At 47.0% G+C, this 14,583-nt stretch overlaps 2 protein-coding genes across 7 annotated transcripts; both read left to right on the top strand.

The window, feature by feature from the left end:
* The first annotated feature begins 231 nt into the window (after positions 1-231).
* Positions 232-3,185, top strand: LOC105417922 (uncharacterized). 2 transcript variants are annotated; one of them, XM_011614708.2, is made up of 5 exons: positions 232-316; positions 496-831; positions 1,026-1,076; positions 1,606-1,728; positions 2,767-3,185. In XM_011614708.2, exons 1-5 carry the CDS (start codon positions 238-240, stop codon positions 2,925-2,927), a joined length of 750 nt encoding a protein of 249 aa, XP_011613010.1. In that variant the 5' UTR covers positions 232-237; the 3' UTR covers positions 2,928-3,185. The 2 variants fall into 2 exon arrangements, with proteins under 2 accessions (XP_011613010.1, XP_011613011.1); XM_011614709.2 differs by lacking the exon at positions 1,026-1,076.
* Positions 3,186-3,538: 353 nt separating this feature from the next.
* LOC101071388 (semaphorin-4E) lies at positions 3,539-14,563 on the top strand. Of its 5 annotated transcripts, none has more exons than XM_011614714.2 (15): positions 3,539-3,688; positions 4,914-5,010; positions 8,358-8,730; positions 8,809-8,951; positions 10,012-10,074; positions 10,419-10,517; positions 10,731-10,830; positions 11,113-11,223; positions 11,382-11,533; positions 11,652-11,824; positions 11,991-12,147; positions 12,262-12,484; positions 12,564-12,679; positions 12,770-12,980; positions 13,077-14,563. In XM_011614714.2, the coding sequence occupies exons 3-15, from the start codon at positions 8,622-8,624 to the stop codon at positions 13,829-13,831; spliced, it is 2,412 nt and encodes an 803-aa protein (XP_011613016.2). In that variant the 5' UTR covers positions 3,539-3,688; positions 4,914-5,010; positions 8,358-8,621; the 3' UTR covers positions 13,832-14,563. The 5 variants fall into 5 exon arrangements, with proteins under 5 accessions (XP_011613016.2, XP_029683895.1, XP_011613014.2 ...); XM_029828035.1 differs by having other exon boundaries at positions 4,914-5,150; XM_011614712.2 differs by having other exon boundaries at positions 4,914-5,221.
* The last annotated feature ends 20 nt before the right edge of the window (positions 14,564-14,583 follow it).

The following is a 14,583-nucleotide window of genomic DNA, read 5'->3' as shown; positions in this document are numbered from 1 at the left end:
TTGTAGATAATCTACTACATATACTACTAGTTATGCACGGTAGCAGGATGTGCAATATACAAGATCATGGCGAACGCCCCAGTTTCCATCTTCAGCTATTGCGTTGAAGCGTCAGCAGAAGTGATTCTCACAGCACAAGAAATGAAATAACAAATAAAAACCACCCAACCCAAAACTCCTCCTCCCACCGCTTCACCTACTTCATGTGCAGACAGACAGACAGACGGCAGAGACAGGATGAGCCTCAGAAGAAGACCACCTCGTCATGATACAGCGGAAATGCTGCTGTGGTGCTTGACATTGGTTGTCCTCGCAAGTAAGACTACTTTAACATTCCAACTAAACATTATTTCAAATGATATGGCATTAGACTGTCAATCTCAATCTATCCATCTATCTATCTACCTATCTGTCTGTCTGTCTGTCTGTCTGTCTGTCTGTCTGTCTGTCTGTCTGTCTGTCTGTCTGTCTGTCTGTCTGTCTGTCTGTCTGCAGCAACATCAGCTGGAGACCTTGTGATACTGGATAAAGAGACCAAGTGGGTGACGTTACTCTCTGGCTCAGCTCTACGTTTTAAGTGCGATTTGAACACCAGTGGATTTCAGAGATTTAGGGTGATGTGGTATTTCACCTCCAGTCAGTCCTCAGACATTGTAAAACTAAATGGAAGCATGATAATGATAAATAAAACTACGACTTCAATAAATAACGCCGTGCTGAATTACACCACGGATGCGACGGAAAAGGACAGCGGATGGTACTTTTGCCATGTTACAGAAGAACTACCAAACCATCACAAAAACACCAGCAATCGAACAAAAGTAACTATTAGTAAGTATTTGGAGTTAATTCATCTGGTAAGATCCTAATTTGTGCATCTAATTGAGATGCACACACACACACACACACACACACACACACACACACAAGTTGTTGATGAACCGTCTGTGTGTTGAAAGAAAGCTCAACTTCATCAAATACTTGACTGAATAAACACTTATTACTATTTGTTTTCCTCATGACAGCCAGGATTGTGGAACACACAACACTCCGGTCACTAGTTACGGATAGAGAAGGTGTGTGTGTCTGCGTGTATGTGTGTGTACTGCTCTATAGCCTACCACTTGTCTGGTCATGTTGCGTAGCAGATGGAGTTCAAGTGTTGATTATATTGCTCTGTAGTGATGAATATTTGGCCTCTCTTTGCTTTTAACATAATTAATGTGACCCGATGGGTCTGAGGTCAATTCAACAGCAGGGTTGAGTCCCTGAGTTGTCCCTGAGACGATTCCATGGTCTACGCATTGTCGCCTGGGGAAAGAAGAGCTATTTAAACTCCTCTGCTTGTCAAGTTCTCCTTATCATCATAACTGCTAATGTGGACATTTAAGAACATTTAAGGCTAGAATTGTGTCTGTACGGTGGTCTCCTGGGTAGCACCATTGCCTCATAGCAAGAAGGTTGTGGGTCTCTGCATCTGGCCTTGAAATTTCTCTTCAATGTTCTTTAATCTGCACCAAAAGACGATTATATTGATTTGTAGCCACACAGAAGTGTGACAATTCATTTAATAGTTGATATATTGACCTATTTTTCCCTCCTCAGTGTCTCGGCCGTTCACATTTAAAAACTTCTGGCAGTGGGTCCTGGTTGGGGCGTCTGCTTTAATCCTAATTGTCTTCCTGCTCCTATGTGTCCTGCTGAGGAGACGATGCGACAAGAAAAGCGGTATTTGTCCTATCTTGTCATTTGTGTGTCTAAACTGGACTCTAGATTACAGCAACCAAAATCAGCAACATAAAGACCTGTACACCTGATGAGAAAAGCGAGAGAGAGGAAGTCCTTCTGGTGCATGAGCAGCTCCGGTCCTCAGGAGATGGATGCAACCTGAGCGAAAGGGTAGTCAGTTCAACAGCAGAGAGCGCAGACTAAAAGGAACGGGGGCTGTTGTTCCTCTGCTGTGTGGTTAAAGTGGCCGCAGTTGTGTGAGAGAGACAGTTCATGAGAAACTCACTGACATCTGGTCACACTTGTTGTGGGGGTGAATTCTGAAGCTGTGATACCAGTAAAACTGAAAGGTCACCCACGCTACTCTAGCCCCTTCTACTGCGCTGCTGTGCTCGCATTTAGATGAGCGCAGCATTTGAGCATAAAGTTGATCTGAATGAGTTTTAATCTGAATATAAAGAATAGAGAAACAACTCTGGCATTAATGTTACAGTCCTCAGGAAAAAGATCCGGTAGTGTTTTCCAAAATGTTTTGGTCTTCAATAACCCTTCAATAATCAATAGGTCCAATTTTCCTTAAGTAGAGGGAAAAAATAATTAATAATACAAATACATATGCATATTAAATGCAATTGTTACAAAAAACTATATTATTTGGTTTTAAAATACAGTGAAGTTGATTTTTATGACTACAGAAAACATTTTTTTTAAAACCACTCCACAGGCTGCTGATGTGATAAAATACTGAAAAACACATCATTTAAAGTGTTGAAAACTATTAAGATAAATTAATGATTAATCTTTTAAATGATTCCAGAGCAGGCTAATTTAAGTGAATATGAACTTTTGATACAGCGTGACCTTTTATTTTTATTAGTATTTACCCCCCAATGAAGCACAGAGTCAGTGTAATTAATGTTTGTGTGAAGATGATTAATGGCATCACGTGCATGATTATCAAAGACTGTCTTATTTTACTTTAGAAGCTTTAACAAACATCCTACCAACACATGTTTCTGCTCTTATGTCTGGCTGCAGCTGAGCAGCCCATCTATGCAAACACTAAAGCCACCAACAAGCAGGCCCAGAACGACACCCTGAAGCCCTGCAATCAGAACCTCCGGAACCAGAAGCTCGGCAAGAGATACGATGAAGGCAAACGGAGGTACGAAAAGGACCGAGGTCGACCTCCCCTCTAATTTAATTAGCCCAGTGCAGTCTGTGAGGGCTGATCTGCTCTTGTAAATAATATAGTTCTATAAAACTGGATTTTACAAAACATTTCAGATGCAATGCGAGTATTTCATATAATAATAATTAAAAAAAAAAAAGATTAAGTGGCGCCAAACTGTTTGTGGGGGATCATTCAGGTTGACACAAAGTGGACAATAGTGATCAACCTGAGCATATTGTGTTGTTATGGATCTCATGTGCACATTAAACCCGGTTCCTTTGACTTTTGGTCTTGTTTCAAGTTTCTCGGCATGTAAAGCGCCTCTCGGCCACCAGGCGGCGTCTGTTCTTATCACGTTTAAACTTCGTCGGGCGATTTTGTACAGCAGGAAATGTAGAAAATACAACGTGTCAATCACACGTTATGAAAATAAAAATATTGAATTTTCAATTTCTTTCTTAAATCGCACTATAGCTTTTTTTTTAAATCATGTTGTCAGCATTTTGATTTGAATTAAAGCGCCTGAAAAATTAAACAAAGTGAGGCGCGAGCGTTCGGTTTTTTTTTTTTTTAAAATGCGGCCACGTGATTGGTGAACGAGCGCCTTTAAACGCTCCAATCAAAAGTCACGTGACCAGGAGCTGCCTCCCCCGGGGAGCTCCGCGAGGATCGCTCCCTGCAGGAGTTGGACGTTACAGGTGGAGCAGCTGGGGCGGTCGAAGCGGATCCGAAAAGCGAAAAACAGCGTTTCCCTCCCGGTTTTCCGTGTGGATCCTGACAGATCCGGTGAGTCTCAGCCGCCGACTTCGGGTTGCGCGAGTTATTCACCCACGGAGCTCGGGTGACACGCTGGACAACCTGTAGGTGTTAAGAGGCGCACTCGCAGCCTTGTAACCCTTCTGCCTTCTCTTAGATTACAGGATATGCTGCCCTAATAATAGCAGCAGAAAGCTGTCTAAGCTGTAGTTGGATGTGTGTCGGAACACCGAGGCTTGCGCGGCTGCCGCTGCAGCTTCAGGACGAGACTCCAGCAAAACATGTGCGGCTGTTTCTGCGCGCGCGCGCGTGTGTGCGCGCGTGTTTTAGGGTAAAAGCCAAGCGAAAAAACAGAATTAAGAGAGTAACTATCGAGTTAGTTTTGCACATTGTGCGACAAACCAAAGCAAAGAACCAGTCTTTCGTCATCAACTTGGAATCAGAACATCCAACTATTCACACGCGGAATGCATAACAACTAATGTCTGCTTGGTGTTTTTGTGACTGCATGATTGCGTATAGGAGGGTGTGGATTTGTATAGATGGCAAATCCTGGACTACCTGAAATGGGTGTGCAGGCTGAAGAGTGTTGCACAGCTGCAAAATAACACTTTTACAGGAGGAATTAGAGCCCCTCGAAGTGACAGGCCGCTAATTCGTGTAAAGAAAGAAAGTCAATCTCCTTTTGAGTCGAGGAAATCCTCTCCACAAGAATCTCAACATTGCAAAGTTCAGATATCTGCACCACACGCTGACAGTTGCTTTAAAACAACCCCGCTGTTTTGTCTTTTGGAGAGGTGTGTCCATCTGTTGGTGAACTTGTCACACCGGCGTGTTTTCGTCTTGTGTTATGACTCCTGCTGAGACTTGCCCAGGTGTGTGTGTGTGTGTGTGTGTGTGTGTGTGTGTGTGTGTGTGTGTGTGTGTGTGTGTGTGTGTGTGTGTGTGTGTGTGTGTGTGTGTGTGTGTGTGTGTGTGTGATAAATAACATCTACATTTGTCAGGGCAGATGTACCCATCATTAAACGTGTCCCTGCCTTATTCTGCAGGCAGTCTGTCGTCTTTACTGCAGTCGACTCTCATCCATGAGTGTTTGAAAATTGTAAACTCTGGTCAAACTCTTGCTTTGACCATCGTTACTGTACTGCACTGGGGGAAGACTGGTTTCCAGTAAACAACAGAGTGTGGGACGCACATGGGGTGTCAAAGGTGAACACCCTCCCACAACCGGTTTCCTGTTCTGTCCTGTTGACAGGGTTTTGTACCGCGGCCAGCTCAGCCGGCGGGCCGTTACGACTGACAGACGTGCAGGAAACCGGTTGCTGGAGATCAGCCAGCCAGCCAGTCATTCAGTGAGTCGACCACAACCGAACCTGTGCGCCAGTTGGTCAGCTGCTCGGGTAAATCGGCTCCAACCGGAGGAGGCTCCGCCCACAGATGAAGTGAGCTAGAACCCGCTCCGGCCGTCCCATCCACGCCTGATGAGACGATGGTGGGTCCACCTGGCTGAGGTTTAACGCTGCAGATGACGCTGTGGATGAGGTGGAGGCTCCCGAACAGGCTGTAAATATAACACCCGGGTGTTTGAGATGGTCGCTGCAGGGCTCCCTCGGCCTCCTCCGGTTCACACTCGGCCTTTTGAACCCGCAGTTGTTCAGGCATCTGCATCTAGATGAGGGAGAAAAAAACAAGAAAACAACCCCAAGCTGCCTCGCCGCTTTAGAGTTCTGCTGAGGATTTATTGTACATGCGGGGAAGCCACTTTCACATTTCCGCACACATTATGTGAGTCGGCCTTTGGTCGGTTCTGGCTTTGTGAATCATCTTTCGTGCTGTGGTTACTGCTGCGAATGTTCGAGAGGAATCTCTGCAGAGCTCCGTTGCGTGCGTGCGTGCATGCGGCGCCTTTCTAAACGAACGCCTGCTTCTCCAGACACCGATGATGGTAGCAAGATGTGCGACGCGGGCGGAGACCTTGTGCTCGCTGGTGCAACACGGTTGTGTGTTTAAACTTTGATCCTCTTGCAATAAACATGAGGTGTAACTCATAGCAGATTTCACAGCACGGCCTTTAGCGTGGTGGAGAGAGCACGTCCTGTGGTACTGTGGGGGGGGAGGATTCAACCTGAGGCAGAAAAACCAGCTTCACTGCAGAACATATTTAGAATATGTGTCATCAGTGTTAATACCTTGACAAATTGTTCCTGTTATTAAGGTTTTCAATCACTTTCCAGCTCTTTGTCAGGCACAGCGACGACCCCCCCCCCCCTCCTCGAAGACAGTTATGCAAATCTCGTCATCTGTGCTCTGTTTGAAGCTGCCAAGCACCAGCTTATGTATATGTATGTTTAGGCTGCAGCTAAAAGCCTGACAGACTCGAGCAACACAGAGAAAGACCCCCTGCTGTGGAGAAAAGACAATATTGCAGCTGTAGCATGAGTGGCCCAAAAACATTAAAGTGTTTATCCTTTGCCTGGTTGCAGTTACACAACAATGGGGGGAACCCAGCACAAACTTAACAATGGGAGGACCAGAAATGCTGCGGTTTCCATGCCAGGCCACTAGTTGGCAGTGTGCTTTGTGGGATGAAATAACACTACTAATGCAAGTGCTATTTCCGTGTAAACGGACAGCCGAAATCTGACAAAGTTACCATTTCTTTTCCAAAAAATGTGACATTCTAGAGGTAGTAACTCTTCCTACCAGTAGAGGCTAAACTGATGACATTTGCTTCAATATTGTCTTCTCCTTATTACCCTTATTGTCACTATTTAGATATCAAACTTAGTTGTTTTTAGCAAATGACTACAGGGTTATTATTTTGCGAGCAACCAAAGCTGATCATGTTCACAGTTCCTCTCCCAGGTTAGTAGTCAGTTGCAGAATTCAGTGACTATCAACCCCGATTATGTTTGGATTGGGAAAGAATACATATTTGACTTAAGGAATCCGACACACGCCCCAGACTGAAGGGAGCTGTTGCTCTGTGTGATTGGGATGTGTGCCAAAAACTAGACTTTTGCAGTGTTGCGTGGCCAAAATTTCAGCGTTTCCAGCTTGTTTTCTCTGCGAGAAAACCACGATTGTGGCTTCAAATGGACAATTACGTGTCAAATCCATCTGGGAGGGTGTGGAGCTGAAGAATAAAATGCCGTTTTCAGAAGGAAATGACTCGTGTAACAAGAAACTTGTGTAAATATCTCAACGTCTGTCCACATCCCCCAACACACACACTCGCACACCTTCCCCACACGTGTGCATGCCGGTGGTCATGTGACCATAGACAAACACATGGGGAGTAAAGTGTAGACAACTGCTCGGCCCCCTCTTGTTGTTGCAGCCATACCTGTCTGTCTGCGCCGCGCGGAAGCATCTGTTGCAGCCTGCAGTGAGAAACAACCTGCACCCCGGCCCTCCCTGCCCCTCCCCCACAGACCGAGGAGAGGAGGGGGGGGGGACCTCTGCGTTCAGGTGGCACAAACGTTCCCGCGCACGAAGCGGCTTGTCTTGCTGTGTCAGCTGACAGAATGTGAGTCCGGGGGTGGGGTGAAATGTGCATTCACGAGGGTCTCAGGAGGTGTAAAAGGGAAGGGGGAGCACCCGGCTGCCTCTCGAGGAAGTCTGGATCCTGTCATTTTGGTGTCTGTTGTTCGCTTCTTTTGCTTTACAAAGAGTGAATCTCAAAAAAAACAAATATATATTTCCCCAGGAGCCCAAATCCAAAGAGCAGCTGCAGAGCTGCAGGACGGTGCGGTTGTCTTTCAGCATTATGCACCCAAAAAATAGGTGTACTTTTTCTTCCTGAGCCTGACTTTTAAGTATGCTTTGTGTTATTCTGGGTTTTAAAAAGAGAGCTTTGATGAATTTTGAATGAGGCTGCTGCCGCAGTCTTTGCTTGAACGTTAATCCCAGCATGGTAACATGCCCAAACCTGGGCCCCGTCTGCTGCGTGAACCCCAGGAGCCCAGAGGAAGCAGCCTCTTATCAGGGACAGCAGAGGAAGAGAGGAGCGGAGAGTGAGGGTAGGTGGACAGCAGGGTTCACCAATCTGTTTCCTCAGAGACGCTCTCACTAATCCCACCGTGGAGGAACACACCGTGTGTTTGGCTGCACATTTCTACTGCCGTAACAGCAGTTACGGTCACATTTGACTGTGCAGTTGTGATTTGCTTGCTAATCTAATTCAAAAGTAGTTTTTCTCACCTGATTCAGACATTTTCTGTGTTGCAGCAACCCTGGCAATAAATGAAAAAAAGGCTCCCTGTAACCATAGTAACCAAGAAAGACAAGGGGGAGCTTATTATTCCTTGTTCTTGGAGAAGTAAATAAGGTAGTTGATGTATTTACGAGCATCCCAGTGACCTTTTGCTGGGAGTCCAGCTAAGATACAGATACAGACTCCTCCTCTGTTCTTTCAATTCTTTTTTTCTTTCAATCTTTGAATAAAACAAGGCTGATTTTTGAAGATGGGGGGGAAACCTTTTAGACAAACAGCTGATTTATTCAATTGATTAGATCAATAATTCTTAGAGGACGTATGGATGTAATGTTTATTAGATTGGAAGTGTTTTATAATGTTCCTTGAAATGTGATGTTGGAAGCAGGATAAATTAGATGCAGATTCTCTGGTTATTGTTTCATTTATTATTTCGAACCTCATTTTCATTGCTGTCTTGACAACGATATTCGTCTTTCCTAGATGTTGCCACCGCGGACATGATTCCCTCCAGCACTCCTCATCTGTAGCTGGACAGCATGGATTCTGCTCCTCCACCACTTGAAGACAGGAGACACTCATTAGCTCAGCGCTGGAGGCTAACGCCGACATAGACCCCCACCAGGAGGGACTCCGGACTGCCCAGGCAGTGGCCACACATACGTCGGCTTCCTCTTTGAAAACATGACGCCGGCCCAGCTGGACCGGGGAGCACTTCTTTGACTAGACAAATCTGGATCCTGAGCCATGTCTCTGCTCCTGATCCTGAGCCTGTTCTCTGGATTGATGCTTCACCTTTCCTTCAGTGCTCTCAACACCCACCAAGGTGTCCCGCGAAAGACCATCCCCTACCAGAGTAAGTGGTTTCTCTCCTCCTGGGTGTTTGGACGGATGACGGCGATCATACAGTTATACAGATGTTCTTCCCATTAAGATGATTACAAGGTGTTCAGAGAAGACGGGATCTTCAATTATTCCACCATGCTGATGAGAGACGACCTGGGTGTGCTGCTGCTGGGAGCCCGCGAGGCCATATACGCTGTGGACAGCAACGACATCTCTGTCAAAAAGGCCGCGGTAAGAACATTCAAACAAGCGTGCGGAGATTCGAAGATCTGAGCAGCAACACTGACGTAGTTGCAGGACTAACACTCATTTTTAATCATCATATTTAACTTCTATTCCATGCTTTGTATTACCGTATTTCTCAGATTATAAAGCACAATGTCAACGAACGGGACTATTTTCATCGCTAAAGTGCGCGGGATTTTAAATCGCATTAATATTATTACTTTGAACAGGGTAATGCTCTGACAATCAAGCACTGTGGCTTCGTAGCTTATCAAAGTCAACAAATTTTTGAGCACCATGTACCGCATAAAATCAGTTCGAGGTCAGTAAGCACGCCGTTGGAGGATTTTGAGTGCTCCTTATAGTCTTAAATACGATCATGATTTAGGTGCTCGGGAGTCGATTGACCCTTCGTTGGCATCATTTCTACTGTGTTTTTAGCCTGATTGTAGGCTGTGATCTGCTGGCGTTGAGCCTTGTTTATTCTTGCTCAACCAAAGCTAGTACGAACTTGTGACAGGCCACACCGCATCTTGCTAATCTTGCTCGATCTATACACTGCAAAGCCGGTTACACCTGAAACTCTGAACATATCGAGTGGATTGAATCCTCACAGGCTGCTCTGTCAGCATAGTGCAAGAGTGGATAACAAGTCAACTTTAGGGTGGACTGTCCCCTTAAATGCTTAAATGGCTGCGTGTTCTGGCATGGGTGTAGCTTTAGAGGAGCAGATTTAATCTTTTTATTTTTTTTTGGTGTTTTTTTTTTTTTCTTTTTTAAATATCTTGAATGAGGCCATAAACCAGTGACAGCACTGTTGGCTCCAGTGTCAGTGTGAAGAACAGGACCGAACGTTGGTCTTGCTGAGTTCAAAGGGAAATGTAACTGTAGTTACACAGCTGCGGATCTCATCCGAATGGAGGGGGGGGCTCTTGACCCAGCGTCTACCCCCCCCCCCCACACACACACACACACCCCGACAGTGTGTCCTGTTAAACAGTGAGAAGATGTAGATATAACAGACTACAGCGTGCTGTGACAAGACTCTTCCCCTCTGTTGTTGCAGGTGTACTGGCGCGTTACCGAGGAGAAGCAGAGGGAGTGCACGTACAAAGGGAAACAAGCCGAGGTCCGTCTCTCACAGTGATGTACTCTTGCTTTTGCTCGCAGGCCGAGCGTCAGAAGCCGTCTTGTCGACGGCAGCCTCCTCCCCCGCGCCGTTTATCTCCGCGTTTGTCAATCATTTATGTGGGAGTCTTTGTGAAGAATTCCCTTTGAAGTGCTTTGCTCACGGCTTTGGCGTGCGTGCCCAAATAAAGGCATGAAGGAGACGCTGCATGTGCGTAGCCTTGACCTGTGGGTCAGCAGCTCCGATCCGGGCGGTCGGTGTGGTTTGTGCGGTTTGTTTGTGCTTTCATGGCTGAACTAACAAAAGCGTGGCCTTGGCATTCTCTCTGCTGGGTCTCGTTTCAGGTGGAATGCCGAAACTACATTCGAACCCTGCACAAAGTGAACGAGACCACGATGTATGTGTGCGGCACGAATGCGTTCAGTCCCACCTGTGACTATATGGTGAGTATGGCTGCAGCTGGCCTTTGTTGCTTTACATCCTGAAGCTGCATTAGACATTTTGCTGTATCAAATGCCAATAGGACGATATTCCACGATGCACATGTATATTTTAGACCTTTTACTATAGTGTGGCTGCACAAAATGGTGTATTTGTCCCTCATTTGTTGTCATTTGTCCCCTCTGCCCTGTTTTCGGCATCTGTGTTGCTGTCAGACATTTGTTAACGGGCAGCTGAGGTTGGAGGGAAGGCAGGAGAAGGGACAGGGGAAGTGTCCTTTTGATCCCTTCCAGAGATATTCATCCCTCATGGTCGGTGAGTGTCTGCACCAGGATTCAAAAGCAAATGCAGCAAGAAAGGAGAAATACTTCAACGTTTCAGCGTGGAGTGCAAATTTTAATATGCAGCAGAAATATGCAATATGGTGATTTAATGTTAGAAAGGCCTCGTAGCATTTGTGTATAAATGTGCACTAATGAGTCCTTAAAACTTCACTAATGGAGTTCATAGTAGGTACATAAATGAGATATTGTTTGAATTCATTGTGAATAATGGACCTCCAGGAATTTTCCCTCATATCTAGTTCCTGTTCGACAGGAAACGACCTGTATTCAGCCACATCCATCAACTTTTTGGGCTCCGAGCCCGTGGTTCTGCGCAGCTCAGACTTGGCTCTCCGCACTGAATTCAAGAGCTCCTGGCTCAACGGTGAGCTCAAACTCTCTTTTCACTTTTATGCAGCGTCTGTGTTCGGTTCTGGGTCACTTGTGCTGCTTTGTGGTGACATTTGTGGACATTTTGAACATTCATATCAGGTCTTTTTATGCTTTCATTAACATTAACATTAAGCCATGTTGTGATTCCAGAGCCAAACTTTGTCTACATGGACGTCGTGAGCGAGAGCGTCGACAGCCCTGCTGGTGACGACGACAAGGTGTACTTGTTCTTCAGCGAAAACGCCATGGAGTACGACTTCTACAGCAAAGTCGCCGTGTCTCGAGTGGCCCGAGTTTGCAAAGTAAATGCTGAAATCCTGCTTGGAAAGTCCATAAATGCAGCGCTGAGTTGTCAGTGTGAGTTTGACACTGGATGCGCTGACATCTGCGAGGGTGCTGAGAGCTTCCCTTCGTGTGTAGGGGGACATGGGCGGACAGCGGACGCTGCAGAGGAAGTGGACATCGTTCATGAAGGCTCGTCTGGATTGCTCTCTTCCTGAACTGAGCCTGCCCCCCATTGTCCAGGATGTTTTCCTGCTGAAGGACGACGATTGGAGGAGGAGCGTCTTCTACGCCGTCTTCACGTCCCAGTCGTATGTACCCTTTGTCCTCGGAGGGGCGTTAAATTAGCATATTGGTGGACAGGGACTTGTGACTTTAATCCCACTTTTCTAAACGTAATTAGGAAATATTTAAAGCTGATTCTTCAGTCTTGAACACAAACAGTCGGCTGGATTATTTCTCATCTGTGTTCCCCAGGAGTTTGTCCCAGCTGTCCACCGTGTGTGCATACAGTGTGACTGAGATTGGAGACATTTTCAGCGAGGGCAAGTTTAAGACGCCTGTTGCCGTAGAAACATCTCACATCAAGTGGGTGATGTACACGGGGGAGATGCCAGTCCCTAGACCAGGAGCGGTGAGTCCACAATACAACCAGGGAGGAGATTTTTAGATTTTGACAGGATCACGATTCCAGACCAGAGGGTATAAAAACAGCACTGTCGTGCTAAAGTGCAGTTTCCTGTTTCAGTGCATCAATAATGTGGCGCGGAAAATGGGGATGAACCGATCCCTCGACCTTCCCGACAAAACCCTCCAGTTCATCAGAGACCGTCCGCTCATGGACGAGGCCGCCCGGCCTCTGACCGGAGGGCCGCTGCTGGTGAAGCGGGGCGCCGTGCTGACCCGCATCGTGGTGGACAGTGTGCTGGCCCTGGACGGACGGAGGCACGCCGTCATGTTCATCGGCACAGGTCTAGCGGCGATCGCCCGTTACGCATTATTGTGATGTGTTCCGGGCTTTTTAACGGCCCTTTTGTTTGCGTCTGGCAGAAAACGGTTACGTTCAGAAGGCCGTCAACTACGACGGAGAGATGTTCGTCATTGAGGAGATTCAGGTGTATGAAAACCCCGTCCCAATCAACACTCTGAGTCTCTCTGCCAGCAAGGTGACAAATCACTTAATTGCCTGCAGCAGGACGGGGCTGAGAGTGCTAACAAAGATTAGCTGCCTGTTAATCTCTGTCTGTGCCTCTCAGGGTCAGGTGTACGCGGGCTCAGAGATCGGCGCCGTCCAGGTGCCGGTCTGTACCTGTGGCCGCTACCACACCTGCGTGGACTGTATTCTGGCCAGGGATCCGTACTGCGGCTGGGACCTGGCTGCCGAGCGGTGCGTCGCAGTCCGTGGCTTGTCTGGTTCTGCATTGCAGAGTCTAAAGGAGGGGGACTTGTCCCAGTGTCCTGACACAGGTTTGCTCCTGCTCTTTACTGAGGGGGGGGGAGTATCCCAGAAGCCTTATCTGATTGCAGTGCAGTGGGAACAACCTTGTGTGTGTTTATTTTTAGACCCGATAGCGGCTGTGGACGTTGTCCTAGTTCCAGGAAACAACATCCAGCTCCCGTGCCAGGTCCACTCCAATTTGGCGCAGGTCCTGTGGCAGTTTTCTAACCAAACACTTCACTCCAGTGACAAATACTACATCTACAGCGAGGGGCTCCTCATCGGGAACGCGTCCGAGTCAGACGCTGGCTGGTACACCTGTTACTCAGCCGAAACAATCAGCACCAGGACCTTCACCCAGACTATGGCGGTTTATAGACTAGAGCTGAACTCCGGCTCGGGGGGTCCGGACAGCTCCACTCCTGGTCATGGCCTCATAAATACCACCGACTCTTTTCACGGGCAGAATACTGCGGCACCGGACCTGATGCCCACCCTCGACGACCCTTTGACCCCGGAGAATCAAAGCGACCCAGGCAGGGTGACCCGTTTGGAGGTGGCTGTGGCCCTGCTCTCCCTAATTTGCTTCTCCCTGATAGGGTTCATATTTTGGAACTGGAGTCAAGGACATCTGACATGTGTCAAGCGGGGGCAGCCGCCCGTGCAGGCCGAAGGGCCGCGGCAGTCGGGCGAATACATGCACATCCCGTCCAGACCGTCCGAGATGAAGCTCCCGCAGGTCCGGTCGGAGAGGCCCTTCCGCGCCAACAACAACCACTCTGCCGTTGACTTCAAAAGGCCCGAGGAGCACCGCCTGGCACCGGCCAACGTTTCCACCCTGAACGGTCTGGGATACATAAACGACGAGTCAGAAATTTGACTGCCGAGGTACAGAGCGGGACGCCAGTGCGTTAGAATCCCTCCTGTAGATGCACTACTGCACTAAAGCTTTTCACTGGCACCATTCTGGGCGACGTCGGAAATCTCGGCACTGTTGACTCTCTGACCGCCGCCGATGTGGAAGAAGACGGCAGGTTCTGAGTCGTTACTCCAGGATAACACTGAAGTCTTCTCTTGTGTATTTTTGTATGATAGTGTGTAATATTTGTACAGAATTTTTTTTTTTTTTTAATATTTATTTTCAACACGTCAGTGTAACTGATCAAAGGTTGTTTTTGTTTTTTCGAGTTTAACTTTGTGACGGTGAGTATATCAAGTACTCATTAGCGATTAGAGATTTGATGTCGGTACGGCGGATCAGTTCAGACCCACTGAATGAGTCTGAAACCCAAATCTACAGCGAGGTAGCCTGATTCTGCTGTTTTACACACCAGTAACGGCGACGCTCAACACAAGGACAAACGTTCTTTGGGTCTTATCTGTTATTTAACAGGGCAACAAAGCTGCCGCACAGATTTGAGGGTCAAGTTATTTCTAATCTAGTTGCACAGACAATCTATTCTTTAACACTATATTTAAATATCTTTTAACAGCATTTTCATTAAAAAATGTGTGGCCAGGTGTTTTCTCTTATTTCACCTTTGCTTTGATTTTCCACATCGAAGGTATGGAAAAATCAAAGCATTAATAAACTGGATCAAATCTTGCTGCATGAAATGGCGTATTTTGTTT

The sequence above is a fragment of the Takifugu rubripes genome, chromosome 20 (assembly GCF_901000725.2).
Source record: "Takifugu rubripes chromosome 20, fTakRub1.2, whole genome shotgun sequence".
Taxonomy (NCBI): Eukaryota; Metazoa; Chordata; class Actinopteri; order Tetraodontiformes; family Tetraodontidae; genus Takifugu; species Takifugu rubripes.
Note: the sequence above shows the minus strand (reverse complement) of the source record. Positions and strands in the feature narration are given on the sequence as shown.

What these genes read in the sequence shown, in the direction of transcription:
- LOC105417922 (XM_011614708.2), top strand. Translation starts at nt 238, where the DNA reads ATGAGCCTCAGAAGAAGACCACCTCGTCATGATACAGCGGAAATGCTG. An exon ending in TCGAACAAAAGTAACTATTA is followed by an intron (nt 832 to 1,025) that starts GTAAGTATTTGG and finishes TCCTCATGACAG; the next exon opens with CCAGGATTGTGGAACACACA. An exon ending in ACGATGCGACAAGAAAAGCG is followed by an intron (nt 1,729 to 2,766) that starts GTATTTGTCCTA and finishes GTCTGGCTGCAG; the next exon opens with CTGAGCAGCCCATCTATGCA.
- LOC101071388 (XM_011614711.2), top strand. Translation starts at nt 8,622, where the DNA reads ATGTCTCTGCTCCTGATCCTGAGCCTGTTCTCTGGATTGATGCTTCAC. An exon ending in AAAGACCATCCCCTACCAGA is followed by an intron (nt 8,731 to 8,808) that starts GTAAGTGGTTTC and finishes CTTCCCATTAAG; the next exon opens with ATGATTACAAGGTGTTCAGA. An exon ending in TGAGTCTCTCTGCCAGCAAG is followed by an intron (nt 12,680 to 12,769) that starts GTGACAAATCAC and finishes TGTGCCTCTCAG; the next exon opens with GGTCAGGTGTACGCGGGCTC.